Raw genomic sequence first — 19,392 nt, 5'->3', positions numbered from 1 at the left:
TTTCCACTCAGAAGTAGTGTGCTGTGCTCATGAAGAGAGCAAAGTTCCTTAATTGAATCTGGGAAGATGCTCTGTGGCAGAAAAAGATTTTGTAGGCATTTTTCATTATGATAGATGTGGTATTACAGGCATTATATATATAAAAATAATAAAAAAAAGAATGCAAGTTTTGTTTCAGAATTGTCACTAGACTTATAAATCATTCACTCATATATTAAAGTCTCCAGATGGAAAAGATATCTTATAAAAACAAAGTAAAAATCCTTCTCTCTTCTGTTTACAGATGAGGTATAATTTTACAATACTATTAAAGGCACAAGCAGCTTAGGAAATTTGTATCTGTTTCTTACTTTTTAGGATAAGAATATTATGCTTTGCAACTGCTGGGCGGAGGAAGGGAGAAAAAACCCCTATTTTCAGCAGCAGCATTTTCTGATGGCAAATTCTGATGAAGAGGGGAAAGCAGGTTGCTTAAAACTAATGGAAAACTCAGGCTAATGTCACACAAGTGGTAGGTCAGTGAAGAGGCAATTAGAGAATTAAGAGCTAGATGATGCTTGTTGTACAGCAGATCTCTGTCAGGAAAGAGTGAAGACCACAACTTCAACTTTCATCCCCTATTAATCATCCAGCAGAGCAATGATGGGGGGTTAAAAGCATTGCAGGAAATTTCACTCCCTTTCAATTTGTTAATTTGTTTAAATTCTGTTTTTGAAATTTTACTTTAAAATGGCCACGTACCACTTGCTGCAAAAGACACTTAGATTCATGGAATCATAGAATGGTTTGGGTTGGAAGGGACCAACCTCCCCATCAGGGCCTCACAACCCTCACAGGGAACAATTTCTTCCTAATCTCCCATCTAACCCTCCTCTCTGTCAGTGTGAAGACATTCCCCCTTGTGCTGTCACTCCAGGCCCTTGGAAAAAGTCTCTCTCCATCTTTCTTGTAGCTCCCTTTCAGGTACTTGAAGGCCACCAAGCCCCCACCCAGCCAGTGCTGCTGTCTGAAATGGGGAAATGCATCTTTTTATCACGGTCATTCAAGAATATAATGTCAAACAGGATTTTTAACAGCAAGAAAATATTTACTCACTTTGGTCAAAGACGACAATCGAAATCCTCTCGCCACCTCTTTTCCAGCCTTCTCATTTAGATGGTTCCCAATGGCTAAAATGTACTCCAAAACAGCAACAAACTTCTGGCTGGATTGCAGCTGCTTACTGGCTTGGATCTTCTGGTTTATCAGCTGAAAAACACACACAGATCTTCCTTCAGTTCAGATTGGAAACGTGGGTAAATCCGTGGGGCCCCTGTGCCGAAGCCTCACCGTCCCCACCTGAAGCAAGTCACACCTCAACAAGGACATCTTCCTACTCAAGTCCCTCAAGGAAACAGGCCTGGGGTTTTTAGGAAGGACCAGTTAAAACTCTCCCACCCAGATAAAGCTGTGTTGGCACAGTGACTCTGCCCAAAAGGAGGTCACATCCTCTCTGGCTGCCAAAACCACTTCAATTCATCTCTTAAAATGCCTCTGCAGAAGAAGTGTTTTGCTGTTTGAATGCACCAGATTGCACCAAATGTCAGGTACCAGGGTAAGCAGAGCCTGGAGCTCAGTGTGGGGCTCTCCAGCCTCCACCTCCCTCCCTTCTGTTTATACCAGCTGAAAACTGTTATCAGAATTCTTATCACAGTTTCCCCACAAGGAAGAATAATGATTTCCTGTAATCAAACTCAATATAATTCTGTTTTCCCAGGGAAGCCACCTCCCTTCTAAGGCTATGGACACAAGAGGTGGTTTTGTTTTCCACTAGGAAATTTGTATTTTTTTAGCCCCACACCTCTTTTCGTCAGTCACCAACACACAAACTTAAAAACAGGGAAAGGTGGAAACACACAGGAGAACTGAAAGCTGTTGTTAAAACATTTATAGCACATCTCAGGGCCAGAGAGGGCTGAAAGCCAGTATTCAGGTTGTCCCATAGAATTTTAAGTGTATATTGTATGATTTAAAAACAGATATTAGTGAGCATAAGTAAGAAAATACTTAGACAACTGATCAGTGAACATTCAATGAACATCAAACATCAGCCAAATCAAACAGTGCATATAATAACTTCTAAATATTCAGGTATTTGGCTTCATTGGAGGACAGCAAAGGTGTGGCAGTGCACCAGGCAGGGTCAGAAATCTGGGCATGTCCCCTGTGTTTTCCATCTGCTCCTCTTCTGAGCTTTGGCCACTGTCACCATGGTTTTAGTCACAGCCAGATAAAGGACAACGACTTGGTCTTGCAGAACTTTCACATTTTGTTTTCATTCTCATGCAGAAGGAGAGCAAAACCTCTGAAACATTTTCATAGAAGCAGAATCGTGTCAAAATACTTGTTTTGAACCAAAGCATAGACAAAACCTGGCAGGGAAGGCAGTGGCTTGGAACAGGAAGGTCCAGTCATGAGACTGTTTATTTGCATCCCCCCCCCCTTAGGTCATCCTGAAAAAAGGCAGAGAGGGACTTGAGCTATGGTTCCTGATAGTTCAGTTCACTCCTGTAATCCTTAGGAGGAACATTCTCCTTCAGTCTTCTGCAAAGAGGAAATTCTCTATGAATTTCAAATAAACTTGCTCTATGTCTTTCAGCTTGATTCTTTCAGCTCGTGCAAGAACCTCCCCACAAAGGAAGTTGAATTTTAGTGGTGAAATTCACTTCTCACTGGTCAAAGAAAGAGGAAAGTTTAACAACACCAAATAAAAAATTTGAAAATCCTTTCCTGTTCTTTTCTCCCTCTTTTGTGGAAGTCTATTCCATTGCCAGGCCCATCAGCTACTGCTTCTTGCATCTTGGTGGAATAAGGATGATGTTAAATGCACATATTAGAAAAAAAAGGATCTGCACTGAGGTTATTTGGCCCTCTAGTATCAAAGGGGTAGATTTTGATGACAAACACACTGTGAAGGACTCATGTTACTCACAGGCTCCAAATCTCTCATGCTCTCAGGGAGCTCACGAACAGTGAGCAGGAGATCCAACCTCTGGCCCAAGTGAGGGATTTTACACATCTGCACAGAGTTGAACAGAAAAGGAATCAAAACTCATGTTTATACCAAAACATGCACATATACATTGTAATTTATTGAGCAATTCAGCTAGACCATAGTTTTCCTAATTTCTGCGCTCATTTCTTAATTTTATTTGAGGTCTGTGGATTTACTCTGGTGCACACCTGAATGTACACATTTGCATATGCAAATTCAAATATGCTGGTAGGGCCAGACATTATTAAAATCAATGACACTCCTTTCTTGTGAACAAGAATGTTTAATTACACACAATTTTCTGCTTGTATATTTTGGAAACCTAGCTCAGAATAAATCAGCTCCTACTTTGGAGCAAGGGGAGGGGGTGTGACTTGGAGAAGCAAAGGACTCCATAGAGTTCTCTTCTGATTATTGGAATATATTATCAGAATAATCTGAATATATATCAGAATAATATTATCAGAATAATCCTCTTATGCTGATTCTGGGTGAAACTGTAAATTTAAGTTCCAAACAACAGTGGTTTTTACCTCAGAGAATGCCCTAGAAATGGCACGTGGTGACTTTTAATGCCTCTTACCTCTAACATAAACTGGTCAACCACGTGCAGCTCTGAACACGACCCCTTGAACGACTGGTACCTTTCTGCATCTTTTGCTGTTGGCATGTATCTGTAAAACAGAACTTAAAATTGAATGTCCTCTTCCTCTTCATTCTGTATTGTTGCAACATAAAACAATCATTCCATTCCATGCCTTGGAATTTCTTACATTTAGTGTGGTTTATGTGTTGCATGTTAATTCTTTAGTCAGTGGGACTCCTGGCTCTGCACAGACACCCCACCAATCCTTGGGAACAGTCATCTTCTTTACCATTGTTTTTGCAGGTTTTTTCACTTGCTCAAATAATGGCAGCACATAACACAGATCCACAACTTCCTTCCTTCTGCACAAGACCACAGAATATATTCTCCAGGGTCAGAACTCCAGGGCCACAGATTTTTAGAAAATTGATGTCTTCAAATATTGACTCCACTTGGAAAAACAAACACATCACCACAGTTCTCCTTTGGAGATCTTCCTGCCTGTCTGAGTGCTCACTATGGGAATTCACAGCATATCTTCAGCAAAACGAAATCAATGTTATAGCAAACATATGAGAAGGAGTGTAAAGAATCTTAAATAAGTATTCAGGTCTATCTTCTCTTTCTCTTCAAAAAACCTACTAAATTTGTAGCAAGTGTGATTAAACATTCATGGGGATAGCTCTACATTTTCATTAAAAGTGATTTATTCAGAAATGGAAAAAATAAAGCAAATATTTTAAATGTTAAATACAGGACAAGAAGTAAGATGATTTTTTTTTACTGTTGTCAGTAATTTGACATTTCAATTCAATAATGGCTAAGGTTTGAATTATTAAATCTATATTAAAGCAGATTACAAAATAGTACTTTTTTCATCCTTTATCATAAAGAAATAATTGAATTCTCATTTAAAGATAAGTTAATTGTTGGCAAATGAAAGGGTGTTTATCACTGAAAAAAGTTTGACTTTTTAAGCAAATTCAAACAACGTATTTTTAAAAACTGACAGCAAATATCTTCATTTAATCAAATGTCTGATATTCCATAAAATTGTTTAGATGTCTTATGTATATAAAACAAAACCAGCAGATTATCTGGGAGGTTTAAAGCTTAAAGCACTGAACAATGGAAGCCATGAAAAAGGAAGCACAAGAACATGTGAATGCATTCCATAAATATCTTTGTACATGAATGCAACTCTAATGGAATTTGCACAATGAAAAAAATCCCATTGCTCTGAAAAAAAATTAAGTTTAGAGAGACAAGGAGTGCTTTCCTATTGATTTTAAGACATCAGGATAAAGAATCATTCAGAGAATTATGGAAAGGTTTCCGTGTCAAATTAAGTCCTGAAGTTCCTAATAATATCCCACCACTGGACACATGAGCAGAACATTTAACTCAGAGGTCACAGTCTTGAAAATGTAGTCTTGGGTTTGACTTTAAATATTTTTTCATTCTACAATAGTAGAATTTTGACTTCAGGCTCAGGCAGTCTGACAGGAACAATTTGCACAGAGAGGGATTTTCCAGCCCTGGATTATCCTGTTTGAACTCCTGTCCTGACCACAGGTTCTCCACCGACTGGAGGCCACAGTTTTCAAAGGTAAAGTTTTCCACCATGACACCAAAATCAAATAGAAAGGTTTTCAAAAGTGTTAAATGTCCTGCTAAATCCACCACAGTTCTTCGTACCAGAGAGACTTGGGAGTGCTGATGTTCCATGAGAATGTCTGTCTGCTCCTTTGATTTTCCACTTGGAAATCCAAGCCTTAATTCTGAGATGCATCTCATTTATTTCACTCACACTTAAAACTGCTGGGGTGGAAAACAATTATCTCCCTTTTACTGCAAGATTTGTATGTGCATTCCTAGATTTTGGCAATAAATAAGAATTTCAGGGACAGAATCCTTGAACCCATAGCTTGAATCCTTGAAGCTATATAACATACAGCAAATACAGCATCCAATATATCTTACATATTCCATTGCTAGAAAATTTCCTCAGTATTATTGCTCTCAAAGAAAGACTTCAAGGAAAAAAAACCAGGATCTTTCAAGCTTCATTGCCATCATTATTACTATTATTATCTGATGGCAAGGAGCCCAGATGCTGTAAATCAGGGATCTCAGTGGTGTCACACTGGTTTCAGCATCATGGAGATCCTGGACTGAACCTGCAGTGCTGCAGGAAGAGGTTTCTTTTTTGAAGGAGCCTTTCAGATCAGTTTTTGAATGGCAGCAGAGCTCCATCACCCTCAGTGGGGCCATGCACCTTTCCCCAGCTCATAATTGTGCACCACTGTGGGGTGTAACTGGTAAAGCACTGGGGCAGCAAGGAAACGTCCTCCAGAACACTGGGACATAAAAAACATGTAAATATTCAGTTTCCTGCCCATGTCCCTTCACACTTGAGGCAAGCTCTGCACAAGTCATGTCACAGAATAACATTAATTCTATGTTAGCTGTCTCTTCTTGTGCTCACAACACTTCCTAAGTGCTCGCATGATCCTGCAGATCATTTTAAAATTGCCTCTGATGTACTGATTTGGATCAGGATTTTAAGGCCAAGATTAAACTGATTCCATGAGAAGTAGAAACATCAATTATTTACTTCCTCACTTTCTTTGTCAGCCTCATCTTTTTCCCAGCTCACTTTAGCAAAACACTCTAATCTTTTCTCATTTTGAAGGAAGAAACAGTTTCACATCAAGTTTTCTTGTGTGAATATGTTTATTAAAGTAGTCCAAGTACCACATGGGGACTGGGGTGTATAACAGATACTACTCTAGGATCCCACTTCTTTCCTTTCTTTCTATGTCTTAAACTATTCAAAAAGATACAATGCAGTTCCTATGAATTTCATATAGTTTGATTACACTCCTGAAATCTGTTCAGTTTTGCTAAAGATACAGAAATTTGCATTCTGCTTTAAACCCACAAATCTCTGCCACTGACATACTGATATTCTTAACACCCCATCACCTCATAAAGATCCTTTAACACTTGTCTGCCTTCCTTATCTCAAAACCAGTCTTAAATCTTTCATTTCTCATCCCACAATAGGTTGTAAGGCTGTAGTAAGAGATGCTGTAAAGTCTTCTCAAGTCAACACCTGCTCACTGACACAACTTATTATTTTCCCAACTCTGCTCTTTGTAACTAGTTCACAAAATCATGGTGGATTTGCCATTACTTTGCAAGCCCCTTTTCTACAAAGATGAGGAAAAGTGATATTTTGGGGCTGTATTCAAAAATCTCAGTTGCAAAGGCTGATTTCTGTGTGCAACCTGATATCCATAGTCAGGATAAATCCAATGTCTCAGTCCATCCATGAGCTTCACATTATTTGCAGAAGGTTCTGCCTTCTCCAAAGGGTACCTTATAACATAAACAAACAATTGAACCCCCAAAATTACCTCCTTAGTGCTGTAATCTGCTCATCTGTGAGTCCACCACTCTCCTCATGTATGATGTACAGTTTTTCTTTCAGCTCACTTGGTTTGATACGGAAACTTTTAAGAAAAATGTCTGGAGGAAAAGGATTCTTAGATTACTTGGAAGGAAAATCACCAAAATATCTCATCTGTACTTATCAGATTAAAAAAAAAAAAAAAAAAAAAAAGGAAGAAAGAAAAAACCCAAAAAGGTGAAGGTCATCATTTAGACAAGTAAAAATTTGTAAGGATGTTGCTCCCAAAAAGACCACTTTGTCTTGCCAGTTATTCTTTAATTACTGTCTGTCTCCCTCATTGGTACTGAAGGATGGAGGTAAAAAAAAAAGAATCACAAGGAAGTGAACAAAGGGCAGCAGCCGAGAAAGGGAAAATGTTTAAATGCTTCCCACTGTTGGCACGAGACTTGCCCTGGAGTCTCTGCTACACCACAACTCCTCTGAGCAGCACAAAGGGGTTGTGAAGGAGAATTTTGAAAGGATTTGTATGATTTACCTTCTTTTCAATTCAATTCTATAAAGGAACAGAGTTTTTCAGGTTAGAGGAACTTGCTGTGGCCTGAGGCAGCTGTTAATGGTTCTAGAGACTTGGCCAGTGGAGTACAGACCATTTATTCTTCCTCTGACACACTCTACACCCTCTGAATTTTGTTATAAGATCTGAGCTTTAGTGCTAAGCCTGGCAGAACTTTCCTTTTTTCCTTCTTGTGCTTTTTTATGCCTCATATCTATATTCCTTCCTTATGCCTTTTAAACCGTGTGTCTCTTCAGTTGTGGGGAATCACCATAACAGTGAATAACTCACAGTAAAATGTTGATATTAAAATCTTCACAACCTGTCCAGAAAGCATTTAAAATTGTCTTGAACATTTTCAGTAACTGTTATTAAGACACTGAAGAAATTCGAGTCATAGGACTTTGTCAAAGTATTTTCCCCGGCAAAATAAGGATACTATGTGGGAAAGGGAGTCTCATACAGAGAAACAGGCAGCAATCAAGGCACAGAAGGTGGTATTTGACTCCTAAATAAGTTTTTCACCCATTAGGTCTCATCTTCTTGGGTTAACATATGCATTATAATGTCTCCCAAAACTTTACATTGGAAATCTGAGGATGTTTTTCTTGTTTCTTCCTGATACCTGTTCTCTGTACGGCAGAAATTTATTTTGTCTACAAGAATTCTCGAGATAACTTAGCTTTTATTTGTATTTTCTCACACATTAGACTCAAATTCAGTGTATAGATCTACTCTCAGAACTCTCATTTCTCTCTTGTGTTCAGAAACTCACTCAAATTCTCCACAAATTTTAACCTACTGGCAATTTTGGAGCTTCATCCTTTTATTCATTAAATTAAGAACTGCAGTTTGCAGCACTTGCAGGAAGATTAATCAGAATTCTAAGGATCAAATTAACTTTTGATCTAAGTAACATCCATTATAATAAGTGTATGCCAAAAATCTCACTGATGGAACTTTAAGGATAAGATTAAGAAACGGATGTAGAATGTCCCATTGAAAAAACAGTTGTAAGAGGAACAGGATCAAAAGGAGGAATGGTGCTATTTGCCAACCAAAAGAAAGAAATTTCCTCAGAGAAACTGCAATCATTTAGTAGATAAAAGTGCTATTACAAGATTCTTTTATCTGCAACAGCACTTCTGTATCACTCTCTTCCTTTTAACCCTTCAAATTGTTAGTCAAGGGATGCAATAATTCCAAGTTATCCCCGTTTAAAGTTCCCAATTAAAACTTTACATGATCTCCAAAATACATTCTTTCTTATTAATATTCATAGAGAAGAAATCATTAAAACTTCAAAATTAACTGCCCCAAATTCTTTACACATGTAACACTTCTTGAAACATCTCTAGGTTATAGAGCTTTTTTGGAAAGCCATCTCTGTAACAGAAATCAGAGTGGTCTTTGAAGAACAATTACTCTTGCTCCTTTAATATCTACCAATTCTCATTAAAAGGATTGAAAGACCTTTACATCATTTTATTAGAAAGAGCAGAACTATGTGTTGAACTCCTTCATTAGCTGTGAAAGACTGTTCTAGGTCAGGTCTTTGGTAGAATCCTGTGATATGAGAGGAAAGGATCCTGTTCAAGACAGTCATTCACAGTCTGAGCCTTCAGCCAGAGGAAGGCCAAGAATTCCTGAAACCTGGCTTGTAGCTGCCTCAAAGGCCTCTTATGCCAACCCACCTACAGCTACATGAATTTCTTGACCTCAATGCAGGAGAGAGACTGAGCACAGCACTCAAACTTCTGGCTCCCAACCTGCTCCTGTTGACTTTTCTTCACCTGAACAACCCACAAAATTTGAAAAGCCTCTGAAGTCAGTCTTACATTGATTTCACAGGTGACACACATGATTTCACATGTCTGCTCTAAGACAACAACATCACAGCTCAATGGCACTTCCACATGTTTTGTACAAGAAGAGAAGAAGCTTTGGGCTTCACCTCTACATCATTAAGGACCACATTTGGAGCAACTCAGCCATGAGGTCTTCTTTTATAAACCAGTAGAGGGGCACTGAATTAAAACATGATCCAGAAGTATGTCTCATTGCCTGTTGAATGGCAGGAAGTACAAAGAGAAAATGTGTGCAGTGTTCAGCCCAGCTCAGAGAGGAGGACACAGCTCTTATTAACACACTTACTGAAGTTGTGTGCGACTTTTCGGTCTAACATGATGTGCTGATTCACTGAAGGCTCATTGCCCGAAAATACTGCTGTGTCCTGGATCTGGAACTGTTCACAGAGCCTGGATACATCAATTTTCTTCTTACATGGGTCACGTGATCCCCAGACAGATTTGTGAATCTAAAAATATAGGAGTGACACGGGGTAAACAGAAAGCCAGAACAGAGGCACTTTGTTCCACCCAAACACAGAGAAAGTCATTTTGCAGCACAGCTGTACTTTTATAACTGTAGATGTAACACAAGATATACAATTATTTTTTTTTTTAACAGCCACCATCAGTTTCATCCTCACCTTATCAGAAGGAACAACATCCCAGTGAAAGGCTTTGGTTCTCTTTGCTGCTGGAGAGAGGCTGCAGGGCTGTGGAAGGGCAGGAGGGGCTGGTGGTACCTCTGCTCTACTTATGGGAAGTGGAAGAGATGGTGATGCTGGGGCTCCTTCCCCCTCTGCAGGCTTTGTCTGGGGGCTTGGAGACTTGTTCAGACTGGTCCTTGCAGAACTCACACCAAAGTGCAGAGTCTCCTCTTTCTGTTCATTCAGAGGTACAATAAATTCCTCATAATCAGCTTCAGGGGAGGTGCATCCTTGAGATCCCTCCTGAGGTGGGGAGGCCCCCTGGCCCAGCTGACAGTACCTTTCTAGGAGAGACACCCATTCATTCTGGAGCTTGCCAACATCCTCTGGCCTGCTGTTTTGGACAGTAAAGGGTATTCGAAACCTGAAATTTAAGAATGTTGCATATAAACACAAGGCAGTGTAAATAACATGCTGACTAACACAGCCACAGATAGTTCTGATTTAAGCAGAATGATGTTCAGCACCTTTACTTGTCAAAGCAGCCCAGTGCTGCTGACTCTGACCTTTTCAGGCAAAGTTAATTGCTTATGTGTCTAAGGTTAGAGAGCTGAAGTTTTGCCATATATTGACTTTGTGGTGCAGTTACCTCATAATTCCTCCTCTCCACCTTGGGGGAAGGTGAACAGCTTGTTACACCTTGCTGTGCTTGTTGCACAAGCAGAACCTGCTCACACATCTGTCCTACCAAGCTGAATGTGCATCTCCCCTGACTCCTGCCATGACAACTAGACAAGTTGCTGTGGGCAGTATTTCAGTTTCAGGATGTGGCACTTTTGATTCCTCCTGAAAATCCTCATCAAATCACTGCAAAGCAATGGGAGCAGGAATCTATATAATTCTGATGGCCTCATTTATCCAGTATTGTTATTTTATTCTGAAACATTGAGGCCCCCTGCTGCTTGACCTTGTTTTCAGTACTTCTGCGTTAATAAATCATTAATTACCAACTATACTTACAAATAATTGTGATCTTTGGTCTGAACTGAAAAGGTGCTGCATCCGTTCTCCTTGCTGACACTCACATCCCCACCTGACAAATTAATTGTGTTTGCTCCAGGGTCTGCAGTCCTGTTCTTTCCTCCCAGACCTATGCAATATAAAGTCAATTCTCCTTCACGTAGTTGCACCAAGTACCTGAAGGACAAGGAATGGACATACAGCTCATTCTTCATTGACTCTTTAGTTACACAAGCCTTGCTTTTGTTAAGGCACTTCCTAAAATCAATAAATCTCCACATTTTTACAGCATCTTCCATGGGACAGGCAAAAAGTATCAATGCTAAAGCATAAAGGCTTTGAGATATTCTTATTTGAGGGGTTCTTATTCTTATCTGACACATAAGTAAACTGACACCAACTCTGAACAGCCTGCCATGCCCAATGAGAGCTGAAACAAAGATCTGACCATCAACTAGAAATCACCCAAGTCCTGTTAATTTTTTAGCCACGCTCTGTCCCTCCCACTCCACTTCTTCCTCTTGTTTGTTTGGGAGGGTGGATCACTTGGACTATGAGCTTTTAAAGGAATCCCCTGTGTGACTGAGCAGTGCATAATAAGACAAGGCTTCAGAGCTTCTGTGTCTTCCAGGTTTCACTGCCCCCAAGCTATAAACAAGTCACCAAATTTAGTTCCCAGTCATACAGGCCAATATTCCTCCCTCCCAAAAATCCTATTACTCCATGGGAACTCAAGCTGGTCCCACAAGTCACTTGGCAGGAAAGGAACAAGGCTCAAGGGCTTCCATCAGAAATGAAAGTGCCAGAATTTGGGTAAAACCTACTTAAAGGATAAATTAATCCTGGAAAAACACTGCCTTGACCATACACAGCTTGTAATTCAGCAGAACCTTCTGCTTTAGTCTCCCCTCTGGGATTCTGTTCTGCTGCTTAAAACAAAGGTCCCCCATTCAACAACAGATGGGGTTTTACTGTATATGGGTTTTATTCTTATTTAAGCATTTGTGGTTTCATTTTTCTTGAGGATTTCTGCCTTTCTTTATCATTCTGACAGTTCTATCAAACCTTCCTTTTCCTCCACTCTCTCTTTAAGGTGTGGCTGGTTGATTAAGGTGTTCTATGAGGAATTTAAATAAGTTTAGCTGCTCCAGAAGAATTAAACATAAAATATAAATTGCATCTATTCCCACATAAACAGTCAAAGTGATAAGAATTGTTTAATGGAGCTGGCAGTTATATTGATCTCTCCTTTCTTTAAGGCAGAGACTTATAGTTTAATCGGATCTCCAGATGCTTCCACCATTATTTACTTTGCCAAAAAAAGCAAAAAAAAAAAGGAAAAAAGAGAGAGGATTAATATAAAGAAGAAAGCAACAAGGGTTTTGCTTCACAAGATAAATAAAAATCAATTTTTGTTTGTTAACAAACTTGTTAACTGTTGCAAGGTAACAAATCCTGGACACACTTGAGGATAGTGTTTACAAGACATGCAGGCATAGCCTTTTAAAAACAATTAAAATCATTTTCTGTGGAGGGTGTTGAGATAATTGCTCCATGCAGATAATTACAATGTTAAATTTTTTTCCTTAGTTTTGCTAGACAGACTTTTCCCCCCCCTCTCTTTCTCTCCTTTGATAGCATAAGCAGTTTCCAGGTATTTTAGGAGCTGGCTCAGGGAAGGGTGATTTGTCTGTGGAATGGGGAGCAAACTGTGTAAAACCACTGGGGCTGCTTCACTAATCCAGCAACAGAACAAGCAGAAGCAAAAGCTGTGCTGATCTGGGATGGTTTAGGGGCTGAAATGGTGATGACTACTATTGCACTGAAAGTTTACTTTAATGTTCCCATCACATGCAGATTTGCCATCCACCTTTTAACTTTCAAAAGCAATTAAATAATTAACTCATTATCAGCAAATTAAAGTCTTAATGCATTTATCAGAAATTTTAACGAAATCCACAGCCCAGAGTTCATACTTCACCCATTCAGTGGATGCAGAAGTGTTTTGCTGCAAATCCAGAAGCCCTTCATGTATCACATCCCATTCTGCAGGTCTCCCAGAGCAGGACTCCACTGGTCTCTTGTATGAATTGCTCTGTAAAACTCTGCTCAGGAGGTATATTATCTAGATAAAAAGTGGCAGCAGAGAGAGAATATTTTCCATGTTAATTCCCTTGAATAAGACATCAATAGTTGGATTTTTCAAGTCCAAAGATGACAGACAACACTCTAAGCTGCAGTCAAATAGGTAAAACAAATGAACATAAAATAAGTAATTTATACTAAACTACTTAACTGCAATTTGGCTTTATGCCCACAATTCTAAACCCATCAGTGTAAGGAGAATACAATTTTATTTGGGAGGGATTACTGTAAAACTTAACTTTACTTTTTATACTCATACACAAAGCAATCTAGGACAAAGTGTCTGTTCAGATCAGTTCAAGTCCAAGTAGCACCTGACTGATTAAGCTGGAAACCTCAGAAAAACTCAGTACAAAATGAAGGTTTGGCTACAGTGGAAAATATTATGGATTAAGGTGAGTGTGAATTTAAAGAGCTCTTTGTGCTGTACAGGACCATATCTGATGTTCTTATTACTAAATACATGTTCCTTTTTGAGCTCTTCTGCTCAATAATCTGTTTTGAACAAAATTAGGCTAATCAACCACGAGGTTCTGCTCATCTGGAAGAAAGGTTTCTGCATGTGGGGTGAATCACTGGGTTTTGCAGGGAATTAATCCTTCTGGGAAAAAAAAGCCCCCTAAGAATGAGTCACAGCAGAAGTTTGGATGCAAATTCTTCCATGAGGTTTAAATTTTGTACCTCATCCTAAATTGTGCAGGATGGATTCAACGACACAAACTCCAAGAGCTGCCCACCCCTGGACACCTGCATTCAGGTGAAAAGCTCATGACTTGGCTTTCTCATGTTTCAGTAGAACTCAAAAGGAGCTGAAATCTCAAATTGAAGAAGCTCATACAAAATCTTGCAGCACTGCATCATTTAATTAAATAATTAGTTGTACCTAGACTTCATTCCTCTGCTAATTGTGTCATTTCAGCTTCTTTTGATGGTGAAAGATTAATTGCTAGGTCTTCTTTTCACAGCATCAGGATGACCTTGTTCATTATTAAAAGCAGGCATTTTAAGAAGCACCTTATGCAGAGAATAAAAAGTGCTTAGAAAGTTTCAATTAAGATTCAACTGTGCACATCATCAGGGTTTTTTTGCTTGTTTTCATCCACTCTCAGAGGGGTTACATTCCAGGTGTAGTTGCAGAACTGCATCCACTTTCATATCATGTCTCGAGCTGGCTTTACATCTGCAGTCCCAGTGAACTGTGCCCAAATCCTAAGGCCAAACTTTATCTTGAACCCCCGTTCCCTTTGTTCTGTGCACAAACACACACGGAATAAAGACATTTCTCCTTTTTTTGCTCGCACAAAGCACAGCATAACAATGATTGGGACCTGCTGGGTACCACCAGCACATCAACTGTTATTTATAGCAATCTGTCCATGGCATTGTAAAAACTTACCTTCCTTTTATCATCAAGAGACACAGCTTCCAGCTCATAATCTTGTCGCCCATGAAACACAATGCTGAAGCGCCTCCTTTCAGTGTCTTCACAGGCTTTGACTTGAGAGAAAGGGAACTGTTTCTTAATAATTCCTTTTTCAATGTTAAAAATGGTCCTTGTGTTGAAATCAATCTGGAATAGAAGATTCTTCATTACTTGACTCCATCACTTCTTGTCACAGAAAGGCAAAGACAACATCCCAGTATCACCAGGCAAAGGCATTTAGGGAAAGGATCAGCTCAGAATAAATAGGATAAAAAAATGACATTCCATCATCAAGATGGAATTACCATTGTATGGTAATACAATATTTGTTTTAGTTACAAAACAGATATTCCGTGCAGCTGTGTTTCCCTGTCTCTTTTGATGAATATGTATCAATTTATCACTCTGAAACATTACTTGCTTTTAAATTCCCCTTGTCTCATACAACCCAGTGCAGAATCTTCCCATTCAGCAGCAGTGGTAGCAAGAACTAATGGCAGGACCATCTCAGCAGAGGTTCAGTTACTCCTTCAGCCTCTGCCCCAGCACTGAAATGCTGTGAGGGTGGTTATAGCAGCAGCTTCCATGTCAGGAAAAGAGGGGACTGTTGAGGGATTACTTTCTGATATAAATATTACTGTGTTTTGATTTAAATCTTACCTAACACAGAGTTTTTTGTCACAGAATCACAGAATGGTTTGGGTTGGAAGGAGCTTAAAGAACATTCCATGCCACTCCCTGCCATGGACAGGGACAACTTCCACCATCCCAGGTTGCTCCAAGCCCCATCCAACCTGGCCTTGGACACTTCCAGGGATGGGGCAGCCACAGCTTCTCTGGGTAACCTGTGCCAGGGCCTCACCACCTTCTGAGTAAAGAATTTCCTCTTTTAGTTTAAAACCATTTCCCTTGTGTTCTCTTACTACCTGCCCAATTTAAAAAATCCCTTCCTCCCTATTTTTACACATATATATGCGTACAAATAAGTGGAGTAATAATAGCCAATAAAATAACTTTAGTGCAGTTTCATGGCTATAACAATTAAAAATTGTTTGCTTCGAGATGAGATCTTTCTTCTTCCACTGCCCAATCTATATTTGCAGGGCTAAAAACTTGTATGTGCTGACCATGCCAACCAAATGCCCACACTGTGGCCTTTCCCTGCCTTCTGTTTATAGCTGGAAACCTTCAAAGCAGAACCATTCTCATTATTATCTCTGACTTTTAAAGGCTGCTGTTAAACTAGAGAACTGAAATTAAATGACTCCAGATTCACAGACTGATAACTTCCACATCTACTACAGCTCTCTCCATTTTTTCCACCAGTTTTATGTCTAAAGAAATAATCTTTTAGTTCCAAAACATGGTGGATGTTGAGGGAAATAAGGAGATTATACTTTCTACAGTTTAGATGTAGTAAATAAAAAATACCCTCTAGCATATGTGATTTGGACTTGCTCATTTTTAAATTTTGTCAAAACTACAGGAAAACTCAGTGAAATCCAGGTCCCTGGAAACAACATGAATCCTTTGTCCCTGACTTCATGGAATCAAATCACCATCAGGTGTTGTCAACACAAGTTTGCTTTAATATCATGCAAGTCAATAAAGTCTTAAGGGTTCATGATATCCAAAAAACGATTCACAGGGTAGAGTAACCAGAGACAAACTGCACAGTCTGCCAAATGCACCTGGAGTATCCCAGGAATGTTTCTTCCCAAGGTTTTAGTGGGTGCAGTGGAAGTGATGTCCTGTCAAAAGCCACAGATATTTAGATGTGTTTACATCACTTGTATGCATTTACTCTTGGTAGTTAATAAGAATAACTCCCAGGCAGAGCCCATTATCATCCATCACCCTGGGGACAACTCATGTTTTGCAGTGGTGAAATAACCTCTTAGATCATCAGGTCCCCTCCACAGCCCTCCCAGGGGCCTCAGTACAGGGAATGTCAGATATTACCCTCAGAATACTTCTGGTGTAAAAAGTAGAGATTTTTTTCACTATCTTACACCTCTCTGATGGGCTGAACAACAGGATTTTTTTTTAAGTTGTCCACTAACATTAACCCAGCAACTTCAGCATAATATATTTTTATGTATTGTTCCAAAAGGGACGATCTTTCAAGTTACCTGCAAAATTCGCTTCTGCCACCGATAGTGTTTGTATTTGTAGATAATGAAGTTAAATTGTGATCCAGTTAACAAATCCTGGGAATCCTGAAAAACAGAACAGAAATCAGCCATACATCCAGCTCTGGGCTAATGTTTGTCCACTCAAATCCAAACACATTCTCAGGTGAAATGCCCCTCAGTAGACAGTGTTTAAACAGCTCTAGAGGCTCTGGAGAAGAACTGCACATGGAGATGCACAGTAGCATCCTCCTGGCCTTTTTAAATCACATTAACAAAGATAGAAAGAGACTGTTTGCAAGGGCATGGAGCGACAAGGGGAAATGGCTTCACACAGGCAGAGAGTGGGGTTAGATGGGATATTGGGAAGAAATTCTTCACTATGAGCATGGTGAGGCCCTGGAACAGAGAAATTGTGGCTGCCCCATCCCTGGAAGTGTTCAAGGCCAGGTTGGAAGGAGTCTGGAGCAACCTGGGATAGTTGGAAGTGTTCCTGCCCCTTTTGTGGCATCTACACAGAATATCCATTCCATAGGACACAGGTACCATCAGCCATCAGTACATGTCCTGTTTTGTTAGAAACTTGAGTGCATATGTTTGCACAAGCTGGGATTGTACCTTTGAAAACAGTACAGACATGCTCCTAGTGCTCATACATTTGAATATCTCGCAAAATAGATCAGAGGAGTGACCTTACCTTCTCAGTATACACCTCCTTCTGTGCCAAATGCAAAGCCCCCTCAATGCTCACTTCTTTATTTTTCACCATGTTCATAATTTTGAGGATCTTTTCCTGGCTTAACTGGAAAATAAAAAAGTCAACCAAATGTTTTTAGAGACTGCTATTTCATGTGGATGTGGAGGACACAGAGGGCTTGTGACAGTTACAGCTCTAGTGTCTGCCATAAAATTACAATTTCATTCATATTTTATGTTCTATCGACAACCTGCCCAGCAAATAGAAACTCCCTTTGAAACCTGGCAAAAGTCCACAAGATAGCAAATACACAGGAGTTTTCACAATTTTAGGGGATGGGGTGGTAATATCTGGAGATAAAACTGCCGGGGGAAACCTTTTTTAGTTAGAGTCTGGCAAGAAGCGAAAACATCAATTTTGCATGCTCTCCTGTGTCTTACCCTGAGTGTGAAGTCCTGTATGCCAGATAACTTGAAAGAAAAATCAGGAGAATTTTGAAATTTTCAGGGTGAAGAGGGGGCAAACTGTTGTTGGTAGCAGGAGGTGCAGCTGTCACATGAACTTAGTGAACCACGTTAACAAGCCGGTGTTACACTTCCCCTTTCTTTTACCAAAACAGCTTCATGTGCTGCCAACCAGCTTGCACACAAATTTCTGTCACTCTTGAGAGAACCAGGTGGGGATTGCAATGGCAAACAGGAATCAAGCAAAGACAAAAGGCAAGTGGAGTCACCAGAGACCCCGAGCTACAGCTGTTACACCACTGGCAAAGCTCTTTCACAGACTTTGTAGCAGGAATAAACCTTCCTTTGAGACAGACCAAAGAGCTCCCGTGTGTGATATCCATTCCTTAACAGCAGCAGAACTGGGAATTGGAAAGGAATGTGTAGGTTTTACCACCAGAGCCCAGAAACTTGTGATATTTTATCCAGTAGCTCCACTACTCAATTAGCTACAACATCCGATGTTCCCCTCCCCCGGGAGAACAACTTCACCACCAGGAGAGGAGTTACTGCAGTAAAGTCTTTCTTTGCAATCATCCTTTTCAAACTCTTCCAGGTGGACATCCAGGCAAACAGCCCACCCCAGGCTGTGCAGGAGCAAGAGGAAGGGGCAGGAGGCTTGGGAAGGAGCTGGAGCTCACAAGGCACCCGCCCCTGCTACATCTCTGTGCAGATGGAGCATCCTCTGCTAAACAGCCCAGCAGCACAAGATCCTCTCAGAATCACAGAATCACCAAGGTTGGAAAACACCTCCAAGGTCATATCCAACCTGTGACCCAGCCCCATCTTGTCACCCAGACCAGAGCACTGAGTGCCACGTCCAGTTGTTCCTTGGACACCTCCAGGGCTGTGTTTCTTGAACACCTCCACCCATCCAAGCACCACAGCCACCTGACACAGGTCTGATGGGGCACATAAAAATAACCAGTCCCACCCCAGAGGTGGTAAATCCACATATTCTCTCCCTTTATTCAAACCATGCTACAGACACACTGTTTTTACAGCCCACAAATAAAACCGGGAGTAAAAGAAATATTTTGGTTTTAAAAAGCCTTGGAATTTTCAATGCTAATATAAAGGTAACTTATGGCATAGCTCCTAGCTGCCAACAGTAATGTGAACAGTGAGGGAAGCAGGAAAACAGCCTGATAATTCATTCACACTTGCAGAGGCACAGGAGTTTCCTACAATGACCTCCATATTCAGTATCTGCATTTTAAACGGCCATATATTTACAACTTCACATGCACCGAGTAGGATTAGATCTTAACAAGATAATTCCCCACTGAACAGGCTCTGGGTGAGTAAACAAGAGTATGGATATATTTGGATTGAAAAATATAGTTTCCTTAAGGCTAAGCTCTGCCAGCTTTAAAATGCAAGATCC

General features: G+C 40.1%; 1 protein-coding gene across 1 annotated transcript in view; it reads right to left on the bottom strand.

The window, feature by feature from the left end:
- The window catches only part of LOC135423678 (delphilin-like), a 34,216-nt gene that overhangs the window by 6,260 nt on the left and 8,564 nt on the right, over positions 1-19,392 (bottom strand). The window contains exons 2-12 of the mRNA XM_064674169.1: positions 17,503-17,607; positions 16,806-16,892; positions 14,647-14,820; positions 13,082-13,230; positions 11,106-11,282; positions 10,083-10,509; positions 9,746-9,908; positions 7,043-7,154; positions 3,618-3,708; positions 2,972-3,058; positions 1,096-1,248 (exon numbers count right to left, since the gene is read on the bottom strand). Of these exons, the coding sequence (XP_064530239.1) occupies positions 1,096-1,248; positions 2,972-3,058; positions 3,618-3,708; positions 7,043-7,154; positions 9,746-9,908; positions 10,083-10,509; positions 11,106-11,282; positions 13,082-13,230; positions 14,647-14,820; positions 16,806-16,892; positions 17,503-17,607 (1,725 nt within the window). The remainder of the gene's footprint in view (positions 1-1,095; positions 1,249-2,971; positions 3,059-3,617; positions 3,709-7,042; positions 7,155-9,745; positions 9,909-10,082; positions 10,510-11,105; positions 11,283-13,081; positions 13,231-14,646; positions 14,821-16,805; positions 16,893-17,502; positions 17,608-19,392) is intronic.

The sequence above is a fragment of the Pseudopipra pipra genome, chromosome 17, assembly GCF_036250125.1.
Source record: "Pseudopipra pipra isolate bDixPip1 chromosome 17, bDixPip1.hap1, whole genome shotgun sequence".
NCBI lineage: Eukaryota > Metazoa > Chordata > Aves > Passeriformes > Pipridae > Pseudopipra > Pseudopipra pipra.
This window is presented reverse-complemented; position numbering and strand designations above follow the sequence as displayed.